This window comes from Hesperophylax consimilis, chromosome 3 (assembly GCF_061612785.1).
Source record: "Hesperophylax consimilis isolate HC1 chromosome 3, BYU_Hcon_1.0, whole genome shotgun sequence".
Taxonomy (NCBI): domain Eukaryota; kingdom Metazoa; phylum Arthropoda; class Insecta; order Trichoptera; family Limnephilidae; genus Hesperophylax; species Hesperophylax consimilis.
In genome coordinates, this window is record NC_142838.1 from 11,132,814 (window position 1) to 11,151,901 (window position 19,088).

A 19,088-nucleotide genomic window follows, 5' to 3' on the forward strand; every position below is an offset into this window, starting at 1 on the left:
CGAAATCATACCTAGACAGTGTTTTTTTTGTTTGTTTTGAAGATCAAGTATTCACAATTTCATCAATCTCAACATAAAGCTTTAGGTTTGTATAAAAATCATGTGCCCACACGCCCACCGCCTACCGCCACAGATAATCTTCTCTATATTAAAATTTTATTTATTTATTTATTTTGGTATTTATATATTTTTTACATTTGAGTTATTCAGTAAAGTTGGCCTCACTGGGTGGCTTAATAGAAGATAGACAAACTAACTCTTTGGTTAAATAAGACAAAAAAAGTTTTCTATTTTAATTAGGCGTCGTTTCTGTACATTTAATAGTTCTTTTTTGAATATTTATGAATTTATTTTAATTTTTAACCAATTGATAAAAAATAATTTTTTATATTTAAAAAATCTCAAATTAAAAAAAGGAAGACAAACATTCCGGGGTTACGAATAACCTGACAATGTTGGAAAATATCCTACTACTTATATAATTATTTATATAATATCCACGGTATAAACATATGAAGCAGAATAATGACATGTCACAGAGTACAAGCATAATCAAACAATAGTAATAATTAAAACAAAATAACAATTAACTGTGCCATTTGATCGTACAATGACGACAGAAAGTATAAAACTAATACAAGCTCTAGGAGGAGACACAATTACATACAAAACATTATAAACAAGTATGACTAGACTTAGGTTTAATAAATAATGATTTGGAAGATGTGGTATTATAGCCTTTTTGTACCTAGCTTTTATTTACTAACTTCATGTAATCTAGGTACAAGCGAGTGTTTAAAATGCTCAGCCCTGGAATTGTTACACCCAAATAGGATTTTAGAACGAGTAGCTCTTATGGGTATATGAAATTCGATGAGATTAATCAAATAAATCTACATTACCATTCACAATTTTGAACATAAATATTAACTCGGATATAATTCTTCGATATGAATGTTTTAATAAATTAAAATTTTTCGTTTAAAGTTTTAAAGTTTTAAAGTTTTAAAATTAATGTGTTATAGGAATAAGTGTTGAATTTTTTCGATTGAATCTAATGTATTTAAAAATGGGGGAACAGATCGAGGAGTGATATTGGACTTTCTTTCGAACTATAGATGTACACTACATTTATTTTCAAGGTTGAATTATTTCTGAAGCCTCTGGAGGTTCAAAGAATGAAGTCAAACCTCCACAGTAAGCGAAAAATGTTGTTTGTGTTGTGATGGAGGACTTAGCCGGCCTAGGAATAACCGGAGTTTCTACATATTCGCACATTTCAGAACATCTTCGTAACCTTCACTGGCTTAAGTGCCCTGAAAGAATCCAGTACAAATTGTGCTGGATGGTGTTTAAATCCATACATGAAATGGCCCTACCCTACATCTCTGAACTATGCGTCCCGGAAAACACTGGTACGACGCAGTCAACTCTGAGATCAGCAACATCATCAGCTGCATGACTGATGGAACCTAAGCGCAAGCCAAATACTAAGTTTGGTGATCGCGCTTTCGGAGCATCTGGGCCGAAGGCTTGGAATAAACTTCCTCAGGAACTAAAGATCCACAACAAGTCCTACAGAATTCAGGTCTAAACTAAAAACTTACCTTTTTAAGCTGTCATACCCTTAAATTAAATATACCATTCCTGAGAAAAAGTCCAGTTATATCCAATTTTCCAATTATGTCCTAAATCCTATATCCAAATTTCGTTAATAAACAATCAGTTAAACTTAATTAAGTGTTAATCTCAAGTGACCTACCATGTAAGTATTGTACTGTATATTATTGTCTATATATACCTGTAGTTAGTAAAAACAAAGATCATTGTAGAAACGTATTTTATATTTGTACGGAGCCCTTGAGGTGATTTTGCATTAAAACGGAGCAATACAAATACAAATCATCCAATTTTTATTAATATTATTAGGAACTGAACACTGACTGGTCGAATAATAATAATTTAATTATTCCTTTTATCAAAGCCAATAAAATAATTGAAAACGAACCCTACCCCTCTATTTACAACACAACCAACAAACTATTAGTTATAGAGGTGGTTGTCGTAACTTAAATCATTATTTCGCGTAATTAAATTGCAAGCAAACTGAATAAGTGTTTTCGCGGTGAAAGAGGAATGCAATTTCATGCATATTATTCGTTCCCGTATTCGTGGAAAATTTAATATCGTAAAGCGTGGAAGGAAATTAACAATAATAATACTTGCACAATACGGTGAACTATGAACTGCTTTTAAGATTTACTAGAATGCAGTGAGATTTAGTAACAAAGTTACGAGTTCACGTATTGTTAAGAAAACTTGAGCTGTCTCAGATGTAATATTATGCAAGTATAATATAAAAACTAAAATTCTTAATTTGTAACTGTTATCATAACAATACATTTATTATGACTTTAACAATGGTTTAAATATTTGAAAATACAGTAAGTATACGTTATCTAGTTTAAAGTAAGTAATGGTTGAATAGGTGAAGATTATGTATTTAAGAAGTATGTTTACGAGAGATGAGAAGGCTGACAGAGATGTTAAAAAAAGGGTAATTACAGGTAGCACCATTAATAAAGGACTGGACGCGGTTGCAATTGTCCAAAGAAGCGAAGCTAGCAGTCTACAACGGAGTGCTGGTACCTACCTTGATGTATGGCAGTGAGGCATGAAACTGGCAGAAGAAGGATGATAAAGACTGAATGCTGTAGAAATCCGATCGCTGAGGCGTACGTGTGGTAAAATCGTGTGTGGTCGTGTAAGAAATGTGAAGATCCGCAAATAATGCAAATCTGATGTAAGCGTAATGAACGAAGAAAGTGTGTTAGCGGAATATATGACTCAAATGTGAATCAAATACTTGATACGTGCCATGTCAAGAATAACAGAAGAGTATCCATGAGGTGACGTTTGAATGTGAACGAGGCAAGGAGTGTGTGGCAAGACCAAGTTATTTGTTTGCTTCCTTTAAAAAGCAAATATTATACATACAGCTAATGCAATAATCCTTAACAGTTTGTTATTATTTTTACTTACCTTTTTTTAATAGCTATATAAGAGCTCAATAAATAAATATACGAAGAGAATTGAAAATACGACTTTTCGACGTTGGTACCCAAATTTTAATTATAAAACAAATTTTCATCAAGGATGTAACCGCTTGAGAGTACCATAACGTCAGTGTCTTGCGTGTTTACTAGCTTATATGTTTGCACATGCGACATTTTAACCATTGGAAGCATATGATATAAATAAAGTACGTTCACACTTACTGTTTGCGCAGTAGGGCTCCAGCCCGCACTGTGCGCACCGGGTGGGCGTCTCCCGGCCGCACGCGCACGCGCCATCCTTCACGCAGCACGCGCAGTCCGTGCGCGAACTGTCCCAAGTGCACGTGCAGCCTGTGGTCGACTGCGTCCAGAGGTCGACTTGACCTGTGCATGGAAATCCGTATTAGCGACAGTGTGAATAAGGCTTAATGTAATTACATAATTGAAATGCATTGAGGCGTACGACACTTTAAAATTATTCGTTTTACACCATTTATTTGTAAGCTCTAATTTATTCACAAGCTTACCCTACACTCCACAACAATAAATTCGCATTGCATTTCCTGCCATTTAAGTATTAATTTATTTGTACAAATGTTGCCATGTTTAAAGACCATAGACTAAATTAGACTAGACACGGCATATTCATTTAAAAATAACCCCAACACAATTTTGGTTTGGTTCACATGCACATTTATGAAAAGGCCCACGCATTATGTCGCAATGCGAAATGGGCACTGTGCATTGCGTTTTACTTTTTGTTGGTCTATTTTGCTTCTCAGCTATGCTGGGCAAGTTCATTTTTTCAATCACAAAAGTAACCGAGTTCCAAATATTTAAATTTGAAATATGTCCATTAGGGTGTCCCAAAAAAATTAAAGTTGTTATTTTTTAACGCATACCCTCTAATTTTGTTTTAATAATGACAAAACACTTATAATTTTTTTTTTGTTTACTTTGGACAACTGCAACCCGTGCCGAATTGCATCGAAAGATGTCAGTACTTGTACATTAAGACGCCAGCGAGCAAACGTGTTGATGAGCTTGTAGTAACTTGCTATTTTGTTAGTAAACGAAAATCACTCGTTCAGGCAAGATGTTGTTAGATTTACGCACTTCTAAAAAGAGTATATTTTTAATAGGAGTCGTAAAACACCAAATATCCGGTTCTAAACTGCCATCTAATGGACAAGTTCTTGAAGTTTTGTTCTACAATATCCGGAAAGTGAATTTAACTGTCAATATATACCAAATATAGCCATAGTTGGTATTAAAAGCTGTGTTTGAAGTAAAAATCAGTCAAGTGACTACAAGCCCTGACATAAAACTCTTCAAAAAGTTTCGAGATAACTGTAAAAATGTTGATCCAGATAAAATTCAGTGCTACAGAGAAAATCTCACATTGCACCTAACCGCTTCCGAAATCGATGATTTGCTTGACTTTTACCGTACTGCACTGACAACAAAAATACTTGGAGATGACTAATGAGAGTTTTTAGAGCTCTGTGTGATAGTTTTAGGAGGAGATACAGCGAGAAAATTTAAGATTCGGCCTCCAGGTGCTCGATGGATGGCAAAGGCGCTTTATTCCTTAAAAATATCATTTATTTGTGCGCAATTTAAATTTACCGGTAAGGATAAGGCGGCACTTTTAGACGTTTGCACAGGCAATAATGTGTATGAACAGTCATAGTAACATCCTATGTCTAGCCATGGTTGTGCTTTTTGAAATCGATGAAGGCTTAAGAAAAAATTGATGAAAACATCTCAATGGCAGCTTTATTTCTGTTCAGTAAGCAGTTATGGTATTTGACCGATGAAGGATCTATTTTATCGCTGTTTGACGACGCTGTGGATCAAACAACTAAAATAAAAATACTCGAAATATCAAAAAAAATAATTTATCAACCCATGACAAACGTTACATCCCATCGAAGGAAGATCTTGATGGTAAATTGTATGGTAAGTTTATTAAGTAGTTTAAATTATGTTTTGTATTGAGGTTTTCGTTCATATCATAATTTAGTGACTTTTTTTTCAGAGAAAAATATTTACGACTTCATTTCAGTCAAGAGCAAGTATTTGTTTGATCGTCTGAAAACAGTTTTCTTAATCTCACGGTCGAAGAGGAACAAAAATAATTTTTGTTATGATGCGTTCAGGAACACCGGAAGATTTATCCTGACTGTAAAAAACAAACTATGAATAAAAAATTTAATCAATAAACCATTTTAAATATAAAATACTACATAATTGAACATTTGTGCATTTTTAAATTTTATTTATCCGACAAAAATGAAAGTTGAAAATCTTTCCATATTAACTATGTACCATATGTTTGGCATCAAGTCGGCACGGGTTACCGGTGTTTAATCAAAATAATATTTATTATTTGAGTTATTGGGATCAAATGGAATAAAATAAGAGGGTATGCATATTTAAATTCATGAAAAAAAAATTCTTCCTTATGTCCTGGGACACCCTAATGTCCATATTACAACACCTCTGACAACAAATTCTCCGTGGTTTCGCTTACGAGTTTGAACGCTTGTACAAGGAGTTTAAACAGAGTTGGGTTGTTAAGTTCATCTCCATATTTGTGACGTACGTTACGTGGCGTTATTTTAAAAATGAATTTAACTAGACAGGGCTAATCTAGTATAATACATCAATGTTAAAGACACATTTAAAAAATAAGATGAAAAACTCATTTTGACGTTTGGGAGAAAGATATTAATTTAATTTATATTTATTTTCATACTAACCCCACACAGGAGGCCCTGAAGAAAACAATTTCCTTAAAGGCCTACGTCATATTTTGGGATGCGATGTGGAAGGTAATTTTTAAGAAAAGAAAGGAGAAGAAGTAAAAGGTATCAGGGTTGGTTAGGAATCTAGGGATCAGTGTGTCCAGGAGTGACGGACATATGAATATATGCTTCAAGGCAATAGGTTGAGAGACCGGTTGGAGAGATCAAAAGATTTACCAAAACCAGTCTCTCTCCATCTGGCACATCACGCAGCTGGCGGGCAGGCGTATCCTGAATACACCTCTCTCCATCAATCCGAGCACCCCTGTTAAATCACCAAACGTAGTGAACTACTTGGAGTGACCTATGGCAGTTGGTTATCCAATAAATGGTTCCCGGGGCGACAGTACCTAAACCCGCCTCCCAAATTGACATTTTTATTTATTTAAAATTTACGGCACAAATTCCATTTACATACAAAGTTTTTATTTTATTTTTTTTACATATACATAGTGCAGTATTAAATATTGATGAGAAAAATTAAAGCATTAAATTTAATTAAAACATAACAATTAAAATAACAGTAAAGAAAGAAGCAATGACAATAGCCTGTTGTGTACGTGTAGTGACCTCATTAAAATAAGTGGCGTTAAAATGTGTTATTAGTGCAGCTTTATACTTTACTAGGGGAATATTAAAAGTATCTGCGATTTTAGCATAAAAGTTTTTTTTTATATTTTTTTTTTTTATATTAACTCCACACAGGAGGCCCTGAAGAAAATAATTTCCCTCAGGGCCTATGTCATCTTTGGGGATGCTTTGTGGAGGGTCTTTTTGTGGAGAGGAAGGAGTGAACATGGGTCTTGAAGAGTCCCATGTTGTAGGAGGGAGGAAACACAGAGGCCGGCAGTTCGTTCCACATCTGAGCTGTTGAACTCAAGAACGAATCGTAGAAGCGACCCGTTCTCATGTGACAAATGTCAACCGTGTACAAATGTTGGGCGCGCGTTTGGCGTGTATCCCGACTACGCACCGGTGCGGAAGGGATCAATGACGCTAGTTCCTCAGAGCATCTTCCATTGTAATACCGATAGAATAAGGACAGCATACCTACCCGACGCCTGTGCTCTAAAGATTGCAGTCCGTTTGTTAAGATTGGGGAATCTATCAAACGGACCGCCCGTTCCCAAGTGTGTGCAATCTTTTTATAACTGAGTTATATCCTGGAATTGTGGTATAATTGTCACAATAATACATACTAGAGGACCTTGATCTAATGGTAGGTACATGAAATTGAATCAACATTAATATGTCAGGGCTTATATGAAAAGAACATTCAATTTTACGTCTATGCTTATGAATTATACAAGCACTATTAAATTTATTCTTCAATGTGATTCCCTATTGCATCCGTCACCCTTTTTCAGAGTATTGTTATGTTTATCTGTATGATCTTCTTCTTCAATGTTTAATCTTATATTGATGGTTATAACCTTCAAATCATTCGAAAAAAAATTCTTAGAAAAGTCAGTATAATTAAAACGTGTCTCGTATAATTAAAAATCGGATATTTTTATCTAAGACACTATCCAGGTTACAAATAAATTCGCTAGAACTTTGTAATAATTTAATACAGCAGCCAAAAATAAGGAAAAAAAATAGTTGAAGACAATATTGTTAATTCTGAATTTGAAACAAGGGATCAACAAAAATGACATAAAAAATCGGTCACAATAGCCAAGTGGATTGAGACGTTGTCCTGGTAAGATAGATATCCTGGGTTCGATTCACCTTTTTTATTTTCTGTGTCTTGTTCTGTTTCATATTTCCTTTAGAATTATTAGTATAATCTTCCTCTTCAATGATTAGATTTAATTTACTTATAAATCTTTAGTGTTCAAAGTCTGTTTGTTTGCAATTGCAAAATATACTAATTTACTTACGCGATATTTGCACAGTTTTTCCTCCCTTAGATTTCTACATATGTAAAATAATTTCAGTTAACAACGATATTTCCAAGTTTTTTTTCTACGGAGCTTTGATGTTTCGAAATATTTATTAATATTTATATATAAATTTTATAATTTATTTTCTCTAAATTACCCGAGAATTGACTGTCTGTTGAGTTCGATTTCTTTTTATTTAAAGTATCTGCTGCAGTAAGAAGCAACCTTTTAGCAATTACACCCCACTTACGGTTGTCGGTACTTAGGTGCATCCCTGCAGTGATTCCTGCATAGTTCGATGAAGTTTTAATTTTTCAAAATTGGAACTGTTAAGTATAAATTAAATGAAAGAAATGATAAAGTAGGTACAAAATTAATTTTATTAGCGATTAATTCCTCATTTGAAATGAGTATTTATTTTGTTTAAATGTTTGATACGAGTCGTAACTTTTCGAGTTTACTATTTAATATTCGAAAGGTAAATTTCTTCATACAAAGGCAATCCATAAGCAAATATTTTTTTATAAATACTTAAATAGTTAAACAAATTTCGTATTTTTTTCACGGGTCGGCGCTAGTATTATTTGTACAAAAACAAGAACCTACTTCTTTGTTAACTGAAAACTAACAAAATATTAAGAAACTATCCAAAAATATGTGCATGAAATACATTTTAAAATTAAATATATATAAATTCAACATTTTTTGTACAAAAAATATAAGAAACAAATAATTTTGTATAATATGTGAAAAACTCGAAATAAGAGAAAAACTATAAAGGGTATGTGGGTAGGTATAGATATTTTAAAATTCCAAACAGGATTCACATTAACATTGTGTATTTATATAAAAAAAAATATTCGGCTAAGAGCTAAGCTAGCACAGCCCCAATCCTCAACATTGTTATTAAATGGAAAAATAATATGCCGTGCATTTGAATAAATCCAAACACGAAATAAAAATGGGTAAGTTTTCCCGGTGAAGTTAAGTCTGAAAATGATATATAATAAACACGCTTCCACAAAAAATAGTTCTTTTCCATGGAAAATGAAATTTTAAATAACTTAGGTCTGTTAAAATTGAATTGAAAGTGGGTAGAGTCATGGTAAAAAAATAAGGTACAATAAGTGGTTAAGCACCTAATATAATTTTATTTTTGTTTCGGTTAGTTTATGGTTTCTTATATTTAAATAAGTATCTTAAAGATTGTGTTTCATACTTCTAATCTGGTAAGTACTTCCCGAATGCATGACAAATAGTTTTTGTTTATGCTTCAAAGTACTTACCCGAATGCATGACAAATGGTTTTAAACTATGCTTCAAAAATAGAACTACTCGTCATTGTGCTTTTTCGGTGTCTATTGTCACATACTGTTGTTTGAAATTTAGGATCTGCAAGTTTGAATAATTTTCTTCTCCTCACAAATTGATTAACGTGCCACCTGATGAAACAAAAATCTTCTGCGCATATTGTATGAGCCAAACGAAACCTTACGGAAAGGGATCTACAACAGGTTAGTGCACGTTTTTATTATACGTTTAAAGCAATTCTTGACCATAATCTTTGAGGTGAGAATAATTTGTCAGTTATACTTTTTTGGGTAAAAAGCCCGTTTTTTGGGGGCTATTTACACGCTACAACAATAAGTAAAATACATAAAAAGTTATGGAACAATAAAAAACCTTGGATTAGGTACACCGAAAACATCTTATCGGAGGTGTTTTTTTATTGCTATTGCTTAAAATACATATTTCATGACTCCTGCTTTGCATATCAATTAAAACTTTGAATATTCTGGTGGCCATTTATCTAAATAGTTATCGCATAATGTTACGACGAATAAACGGTACAACTTGATTCCGTTTATTTATTTTAGACCGAAATGGTTGAACGAACATTTCCTATTGATACGATAATATTCTATTTAGAGTAATAAACAAAAAATATTATAAGCAGCATTAAAGAACGTGGTGAAAATTTTATACAATTGATTGGCAACCCACGTGTACCCCATTTTTAGAAATAACATTAAATGTTTTTACAATAGTAATATTTTATGAACAAAAACTCGATTTATGAGTATTACAGAAGGCATTAAAAACTGTCTTAACGGGAAAAATAAACACAAATATTGCTGGATTTATAAAAATAGAGTTAATGATTTTTTTTATTAGTACCAACTTGAATCTAAACTTTTACAGTCTTTATACACACAATGTGTAACAAAAATACCGTTTAACGGTTGCAAAGTGATTTTTTTATCAGTTAGGCTTAAAATGTGTATATTAATGCATTTTACTGGTGCCATTTTGTGTTTTATTTGGTTTTACGCCCAGACTCTCTTTTACATATTACATTATAAATTATTTAGTAAAGATTTTAAATAAACCAGACTTAAAATACCCATATCAGAGTGAAACCAGTCAGGTTATAATAAAAAAAGTGAAACAACGTATTATGGTCATCTTCAGACTGATTGCTGTCAAAGTGAAACGTAGTTTCTTAATCGTTTCATTTCAACAGAATATCATTGAAAAAGTAATTGAATTTATTCTATAATGTGTAAGCAGTATTTAAATATGCGATAAATTATTTTTTGATATCTGAGATGTCTGAATTATTCAGAAAATAGAACAAACACCGGTCGAGATTTTAACAGTTAATTGGGCAATTCAAAATACAAAAGATCATGATAAATTTGTCAGGTTTCCACCCAGGCATTTTGAGTTCCATTCTTGCTAGCTAGCTAAATCCTCTGAGCGCTGAACAAGCATCGTATTTAGAGTAGAATGAGTTTTTAAAATTTGGTCAAAAAAATTGCAGCCAGAAATTTTTGTCCACACAGAGAAATTCAATACTTTTGCTATCCCATTGCTTACCATTTGATGTTTTCGCAATACAATACTAATACAGTTTCTGCTAGTCCAGATTATTTATTTATCTTGTTGATTCAGTCCAGAAAATTAGTCAGCGCTGTACAGAGTGGTTGTTATCCCCTAAGCTATTGATCCGCTTGTTGTTTGCTTCCGGGTCGGCCTTGGTTATTTACGGAGAAATTTGATGCATGAATAATTTGTTATCCGGAGAGACGACCCGAACTCAAAGTGGCAAGCAACCTTTAGTAGAGAAACTTTCCCCAAATCAATGACGAAGGAAATTGAAAAAAAATCACATTATTTTTCATCGAAATACGAAAAGTTATCAAGGGGGGAGAAGTGACGATAAGGTTTTTTTAATGCAATATTGTAATTGTTCGTGCAAAAAATATTTCACGTTTGAGGAAAATTAACTTTTATAAAAGAAGGCTTCAAACTTCATAAGATTTAATGGTGTTAATATTTTATACGCGTACGGAATGGAATACAATTCTGACACGAAGAGAAGCAAGTCGTAGTTTAGTGTACCACCTACTTTAGAACTCATATATTTAATTGTGCATGATATTCACAAGTTACAAAAACTACCATAATTTCAAGCGGAAAATTACTTTGTTTAAAACTCTTCATTCTGTAATATGGAACCCACATTTAGGTGACTTTGACGATCGAATATCGCCGTTATTATTTCTCATTGGCACTCAAAAATATCTGGTTATAGAGTAAATTTAAGTACTAAAAATGCTGTAGATAGTTTCTTTTATTTACATTATAAATTATATTAATTTTATGTCTTAATCCATAGCACCATACGTATAAATTCTTACAAGCTCATGTAATGTAAAATGTAAAATAAACCAATCTGCATTTCTCACGTTTCGAGAAAACGGTGCCTGAAGATCATTTGACGAATTTTCAAATATTTGTCAATAATCAAATGACTGTAGTTTAAAAAAAATCTGCAAACACTAACAAAGAGCTTTTATTTTATGTGTTTTTTTAAAAATAAAATACGTAAAATCTGTAATAAGCAAAGAAAAACATCTAACAATAACGGTGAAATTAATTTCGCAATTTTCGCATATATGAGCGATTGCGGAGTTAAATTGATTGCCAATATTTCGTCATTTATTTAGTTCAAGCCACATGGCCAACACTAAAATAAGAATGACACAAGTGATTTTATATTTTTCTATGTGCATTTTTAAAGATACTCTGATGAAAGAAGTCACCCCTTTTACGATGCACCAAATGATTGTCCTATTTAATACTGTCCGATCACAAGTTATTTGAATGAATGAATCAATGTTGGTGTTTTATATAATTAATTAATGAACTTACTGCTTCCGTCGACGTAGATTGGGGTCCAGGCGAACTGCGCAGCGGCGGGCCCCGGTCCAAGCCGCAAGTAGCAGGATAGCAGAAGCAGTGTCAGGCAGCGCCGCATCATGCTTGTTCATCCTACCTCTCCGCGCCGCGCATCTTTACTCTTCCTGCGACCTCCGCTCCAATACAATCTGCTACCCTAGTACTAGCACCCCATTCCGCAATACAACTAACCGACCCAGGTACGCCACGCTTTAAGATTTACATCACGTTCGGGAATTGATTTTACGAAGAATACCTGATATTATTATGCTCCCCGGGCGTTCGGATTTGGTTAGATCCCAACAAAACCACTTTATGCCGTCGCGTTTATGAATAAAGCTAACAATAACACTTTAAATATCGTTATTTATTATTTAAACACACACATTTAATTCTAGGCACACTTCACAATGAAACGAAGTCGAAACTTAAAAAAAAATCAAAATTTAATCACTAGCAACTTGCACTTCGTTGTAAATAATTCGGAAGGGAGTTCACCTGGAACAAGAGAAAAGAAAATTAATCTTTATACATAAGTAAAATGGAAAAAAAACAATTTACGTCAGAGATCCCAAAAAAAGTGATGTTAAAAAGTTGTTTAAAGTCTTTAATTGTCTATCTGGTCTTTGAATGATCAAATTTGAGAAATATTTATTTATTTACTTTTTCATGTTCTCCATAAAATTGTTATGCACCAATATATTACGGAAAAGATTATAAATTTGAGGTACATGTAAGTATAAAAGGACATGTAGGAATTTTTACTATTTTGTGACATACTCCAAGAGGTAGTTGCTAAACTGTCTGTGAGTGACGTTAAAATATCGATGGTCGGTACAGAATCGTTAAGCAGTTGAGTCGCGAGTTGATCGATGAGTACTGATAGGCTCAAATATCGCTTTCGGATTATAAAAAAGTGCATGTGATCTCCTACAAGTATACTTCTTAGAATTCTTATACAAGTTAACTTCTTTCAATATAAGTGGATTAAGTATCGTTCCAGAGATTATTTTTAAAAAATGTTTGTATAATAATATTTTTGACGTGCTTCTAAGATGTTGAAATCGAGCATTCCTGTTGAGAACAAGGGTGGGTACAGGAATGATAGTACGTATATTCTCTTATATAGGTCTCCTTCAACCAGTCTCTCCCAATTCAGCCCGCCACGAAGTAGGTGGGCAAACGCATCCACCGCCGTATATAGGTAAACCATAAACTTCTTTTCTACTTTTTTGTTTTTGGGTTAAGGTTTAGTTTAAAAAGGGCCCAAATAATGGAGCTGTATTCCAGGACACTGTGAACATCTGCTTCATACGTTCTCCGTATTGCGATTCCCTTAGTAAACGTTCTCGCATTACGAAGAACAAATCCAAGCGTTTTGTTGGCGCGGGAGACAATGTTAGATATGTGGAAATTGAAAGAGAGGTTTCTATAAAAAATTACGCCATTTTTGCGTGTTAACATATTTTTATGAATGTGATAGCATTTCTAGATGCTGAAAGGTAGGTTGTTCAGTCCTTACCATTTGAAAAGTGATTCAAGGACATTCTACAGAAGAATGTAATTGATGTGGCTTTTAAATATCATCCTAAGAGCGTTATGCAAAATACATAATATTTGTTAAACTGTGGTTAACGTTAGCTTATAATGCATGACCATTTTAACCAGATTAAACGAGGAGGCAATAATTGGTATTTGAATATTTATGGGTGGCAGGACTGTGAAAAGGTTCGGACTTGTGGCATAATATGAAGCCTTTACTTAACCGGCTTAAATACAGTTTAAGCCTCTCACGATGCAATGCGAATTCTAATCATTTTAATTTATTTATTGGCCAGTGGGTACCTAATGCTTAACTAACCTCTTTAACTAACTTCTTTTAATGTTTGTGTTTATCTTTAAAGTGACAGGTTGAACACAAAATCTTGTGCCTTTTTAATGAATAAATTTCTTAATTTGATCGTATCCACCATACACCTACACACGGAGAAAACTGAGTATTTTTAAAATATTATGAATCTCGATCTTAAAGATTGGTAGTCCAGTTAAAAACGGTATGCAGGCCTTAGGAATGACTTGAAGGGTTTCCTGATAAAGTTTTAGTAAATTAGGAGTATAATATGACAATGTCGGAACACGTGTTCGTGAAATTCCAAATATTTACGCATCGTGATAATAGGGGAGAGTATGGAATATTGGACCGGTCGTTTAATTGGACCAGCGTAAAATTAACGAAACTACAAAACATATTTTGATCCTGGCAACACTGAATGTTGCGCAGCTAACTTCAATGTTGCCTTACTGACCGGCATCACATTCGAGAAGAATTAACAGAAGTGACAGGGACAAAACGAAATCTCTCTGCTTCAACGTAATATTTGGAAAACTTTCATACGTCTTTAACTGCAACCATGTTTAACGTTTTTTGACTATCTTTTCATATTAAACTCGGTAATTTACATAGTTTTATGCCCGCAATAACCTGAATTTCCAAATATGTAGGTTATGTTTGATAAAAAAAATTGTTTGAAAGAAGTAAGAGTTCGATTAATTGGACCACTGTGAGTTCGGCAAATCTGACCGGTCCAATGTATCCTACTGAATGGTGCTACAAGTGAAAAAAATGTGATTGCAGTTAAATTTGTATTTATTTTAGATGGCGGATAGTAAACATTATTACAAAAGGAAACAAGAAGACCTATGGCATGCAATATTTGCGTTTCTTAATGAACATGTTGGTTTGAATGAATGTGCCCGTGTTTATAAAATTTCAGAACCGACTTTAAAGAGGCATCTAGATAAGGATGAATAAAGAAGAATACACAAAGGACGAACAACAGTTTTTTTTTCAGAAGCAGTTGAAAATGATTTAGTGAACCATCTCCTAACACTGAAACAGTGTATGTTTGAAAAAGACGCGTGGTGCTCAGAAAGCTTTCATATTAACACCAAGCCCTTATAAAAAATGATTTGGCAATATCTATTCAGAAACGTCTAGGTAAGAGACCAAAAATGGAGCCTATTAACAAAACCAGTAAATGCGTAGGAATCAGAAAAAAGAAAAGATGAAAGCTGCAAGCAATATATCGCTCAAAGGTTAAGGCATTGGAAAGAAGACGACTAAACCCAATAAATACAACAGCAGCAGTGATTAAGATAATGAGTTAGAAATTGTGTTGGACGACTCTGATAGCCTACCATCTGCAAATAAGGAAAATGCGTGCGGTATATGCAATGAAGATTATTTTGATTAGCAAGGACCAAAAGTAGACTGGGTGCAATGTCTGGGTGTAAATGGCATCACAAAACCTGTGTAAGCAACCCAGTTATTTGTAATAATTTCTTGAAAAAATAAAGCGTTCACTCGTATTACAATACATCAGGTAATATTAGTAAGGTGGGTTGGGTCTGGTTGGGCTAGTTATTTCATGTTTATTTTTTATGTAAAAAAGGTATACATTCTAACAAAAGAATAATCCTAGGTCCAATTTACAAGACCCACAGGTCCAATTTAACAAACCGGTCGGCTAATTTGGAACAAATGCCTAAATTAAGTAAAATATTTTTAATAAAATAACTGTTAACATTTAATATAAAATAATAAACGGACTTTGTAGTCTGATAACGCACCTTTCATGTCAGTAAATTTGAAGTCCTCTAATGTAATGAAATCCCAATAAATTTACTTCTTTCCGAAAAGTGGTCCAATTTAACAGACTCTCCCATATATTCGCAATTCACTAAAATTTTATCAGGAAGGTCTGCAATACCGTTTTAATTGTACTACCAATAATTTGAAGAGATTCTTAATAAATTGGCAATACTCATTTATCACATTAACCTAACCTGTTCATTTCTGTGTTACATATATTGAAACATAACATTATATTATTATTAATAATAATTATTTTTTTTATTTTTATTTTTTAAACATTACATTTATTACATTATATTATTATTATTATTAATAATAATAATAATATAATGTTATGTTTCAACATATGTAACACAGAAATGAACAGGTTAGGTTAGGTTAGATATATATATATAAATTTGTATTTTTTTTAAAGAATTTTTTCATTCCTGGGTAACGAATAACCTGACAATATTAGAAAATCTCCTACTACCTCCACAGTAAACGGAAAATATTGCTTGTTTTGTGATTGAGGAATTGAACACACTATGCCTGGGTGGGACCCAAACGCAATGTCAACTCAGCCACCGACCGGTCAATATAATAATAAATAAACTTTAAATTGACTTATGTTTATTCTGATATCTATCATCTTTTGAATGTGATATTATTAGCGGTTAATTCCCGCAATAAAATAAAATGTCATGAAAAAAATAAAAATCCTAATGGCGACTATCGTTCGAAATGATCATTAATATTTAAATGGAAACCAATATTTAAAAATCTGAAACTCTTCTATGGTCAACACGGAATATAGAAATCAATGATTTCAAAGGAATTTTTATTCAGCCATTTTCAATAATATCTACTTTATCTCAGTCCAGCCTCTTTCAAAACTCAAATCTGCTGACATAATAAGGATTTATAATTGAGAAAATTAAAAATTTAATTAATTTAGTAGATGTACATTTCTTCCAGCGGTGGCCGGCTTCCCTTGAGATTTTACCTTAATTAAGTTATTTAAAGAATTTTTTTATTAAGCTCAACTCCAATTAAGATAATGTTCAAGTCCAAGTCAAAAGATTTTAATCAATGAAACAGTGTTGATATTTTAAGGCAATAGTTTAACAGCATTCATTTGGAGGCAAGTATCATGTTAATTAAATTACTGCTGTGTTTGAAGTCTCGGTTTTTCAGTGTATTAAATGTATTTTTATTAGAATAAATAAAATTCATCTCGTTACGTTTTCAGACAGCAAAATTATATTATATAATATGTTATAAAATATATAATTCTTCATATTAATTTTGAATCAATTCTTCAAATTAATTTTGAATAAATTAATAAAGTCTTCAAATTAATTTTGAATAAATTGATAATTTCTTCAAATCAATTTTGAATAAATTCTTCAAATTATTTTTTTCATTTATGATATAAATAAAATATATAATTCTTCATATTAATTTTGAATAAATTTTTCAAATAAATTTTGAATAAATTTATAAATTCTTCAAATCAACTTTGAATAAAACTTCAAATTATTTTTTCATTTATGATATAAATAAAATTTATTATTCTTCAAATTATTTTTTTCATTTATGATATAAATAAAATTTATTATTCTTCGTATTAACTTTGAATAAATTCTTCAAAATAATTTTGAATAAAAAAATAAATTCTTCAAATCAATTTTGAATAAATTCTTCAAATCAATTTTGAATAAATTCTTCAAATCAATTTTGAATAAATTCTTCAAATAATTTTTTTCATTTATGATATAAATTAAATATTAATTTGAAGAGTTGTATCTTTCATGATGTCAATAACTTTGCCAGCTGATAAATATTCCGTTCACCACTCAACATTCCAGTCCTTAGAGCAAAGCAGACAACTAACGTGAAACTTTTATTTATTATGTGAATATCGCACAAGATTCCGAACTGCTCCCATCCGTCTGGAGTCAATGAGACTATTGTATCCCCAATTGGAGTCTGTTGTGAGACTGAAGGGAGTGGGGAAGGTATGGAGAAGGGGAAAAGGAAGGTAAACTATTCAGATCTGGTCACCAAACACGGCTAAACCCATTTTAGACGGCCTCCGTGGTAATGGGTAAGTCTCAATCTACTCGTATGTAGGCTTTCGACTATTTAGGCTTTTCTATCTAGGCTTTCGACTAGCAAGCTGGAGGTCGCGGGTTCAAATCCCGGCGTGCTCAAGTAAATTTTATTTGATTAATTTGTGTATATCACAATTTTTTCATTTGAAAAAATTTATAGTATATTTGCGGTATATAGTATGGTATATTATTATGATATATAGTATAGTATATTATTTAGAGTATATTTACAGCACGTTCCAGAGTGGAAGATACTCTTAATATCGGCTTGGTGTAAGACCACCATTCAGAATTGAAACGTTGCTTGAAATGGCTTTGTTTGGTGACCAGATCTGAAAAGTAAGGTTCCACCTTCCTTTACCCCATTTCCATACTTTCCCCACTACCTCCAGTCTCACAAAAGACCCCAATTGGGGATGCAATAGTCTCACTGGCTCCAGACGGATGGGAGCAGTTGGAACTCTTGTGCGGTTTCACATTAAATTTTTTTTTTAATTCTGAATGGTGGTCTTATACCAGGGCAATACTGAGAGTTCTATTCTGGCGCGTGAGTTTATTCTATAATGTTTAAAGAAAACTAATTATCAATGAATTACCACGCACAACAGAAATGCTGACAAAACTCTGGATTGTAAAAAATTAAATATTTTGGCTGTTACATAACGCATTTGAAAATTCGCAAGAGAGAATAATAAAACAACACGAGTCGATCAGAATCTCATTCATCGGCCGTTAGAATAAATAATTCATAGAGGTTTCAGTAAGAACGAGCTTCCTAAACGTAGAAATAGCCTAAAATCTATCCTGCTCGGAGGATGTATAGAAAGGCGACTGCGCCGTCTAGTAGAACACAGTGGCGGCTCGTGACTCCCCCAATCTAATATTATTAATTTGGAAGGAGGGTGTGGGTACCGTCGCCCCGGCAAACATTTATTGGATAACCAACACCCTTGCCATAAACCGCCCTAAGTGGTTCGCTACATTTGGTGACTTATCAGCGGTGCCAGGGTTCATGAGGTTTCTCTAGGTCTTAGCGGTGGATGCGTTTGTCTACTTACTGCGCGGCGGGTCAGATCGGGAGAAACAGGTTGAGGGAGACCTTTTGGCCTCTCCAGCCGGACTATCTCTCGAGCTTTCGCCTTGCACCACAGTGGGAGTGATGTCACTCCTGGAAACATTGACCCTAAGTTCCTACCCACTCCCTAAATCAGAATTCTCCCAGAATCTTCTCACCTTCCTGATCCTCCACACAGCATCCTCAAAGATGACATATACCTTACGATTTTTTTTCGCCAGGGCCTCCTGTGTGGAGTTAATGTAAAAAAAATAAAATCATTAGA

The 19,088-nt window shown here is 33.1% G+C and overlaps 1 protein-coding gene across 1 annotated transcript in view; it reads right to left on the minus strand.

Moving 5' to 3' along the window:
• Window positions 1–19,088, minus strand: part of LOC149424941 (uncharacterized) — a 460,249-nt gene that overhangs the window by 288,732 nt on the left and 152,429 nt on the right. Inside the window, exons 2-3 of the mRNA XM_089646910.1 lie at window positions 11,971–12,495; window positions 3,279–3,440 (exon numbers count right to left, since the gene is read on the minus strand). Of these exons, the coding sequence (XP_089503036.1) occupies window positions 3,279–3,440; window positions 11,971–12,079 (271 nt within the window). The 5' untranslated portion in view covers window positions 12,080–12,495. The remainder of the gene's footprint in view (window positions 1–3,278; window positions 3,441–11,970; window positions 12,496–19,088) is intronic.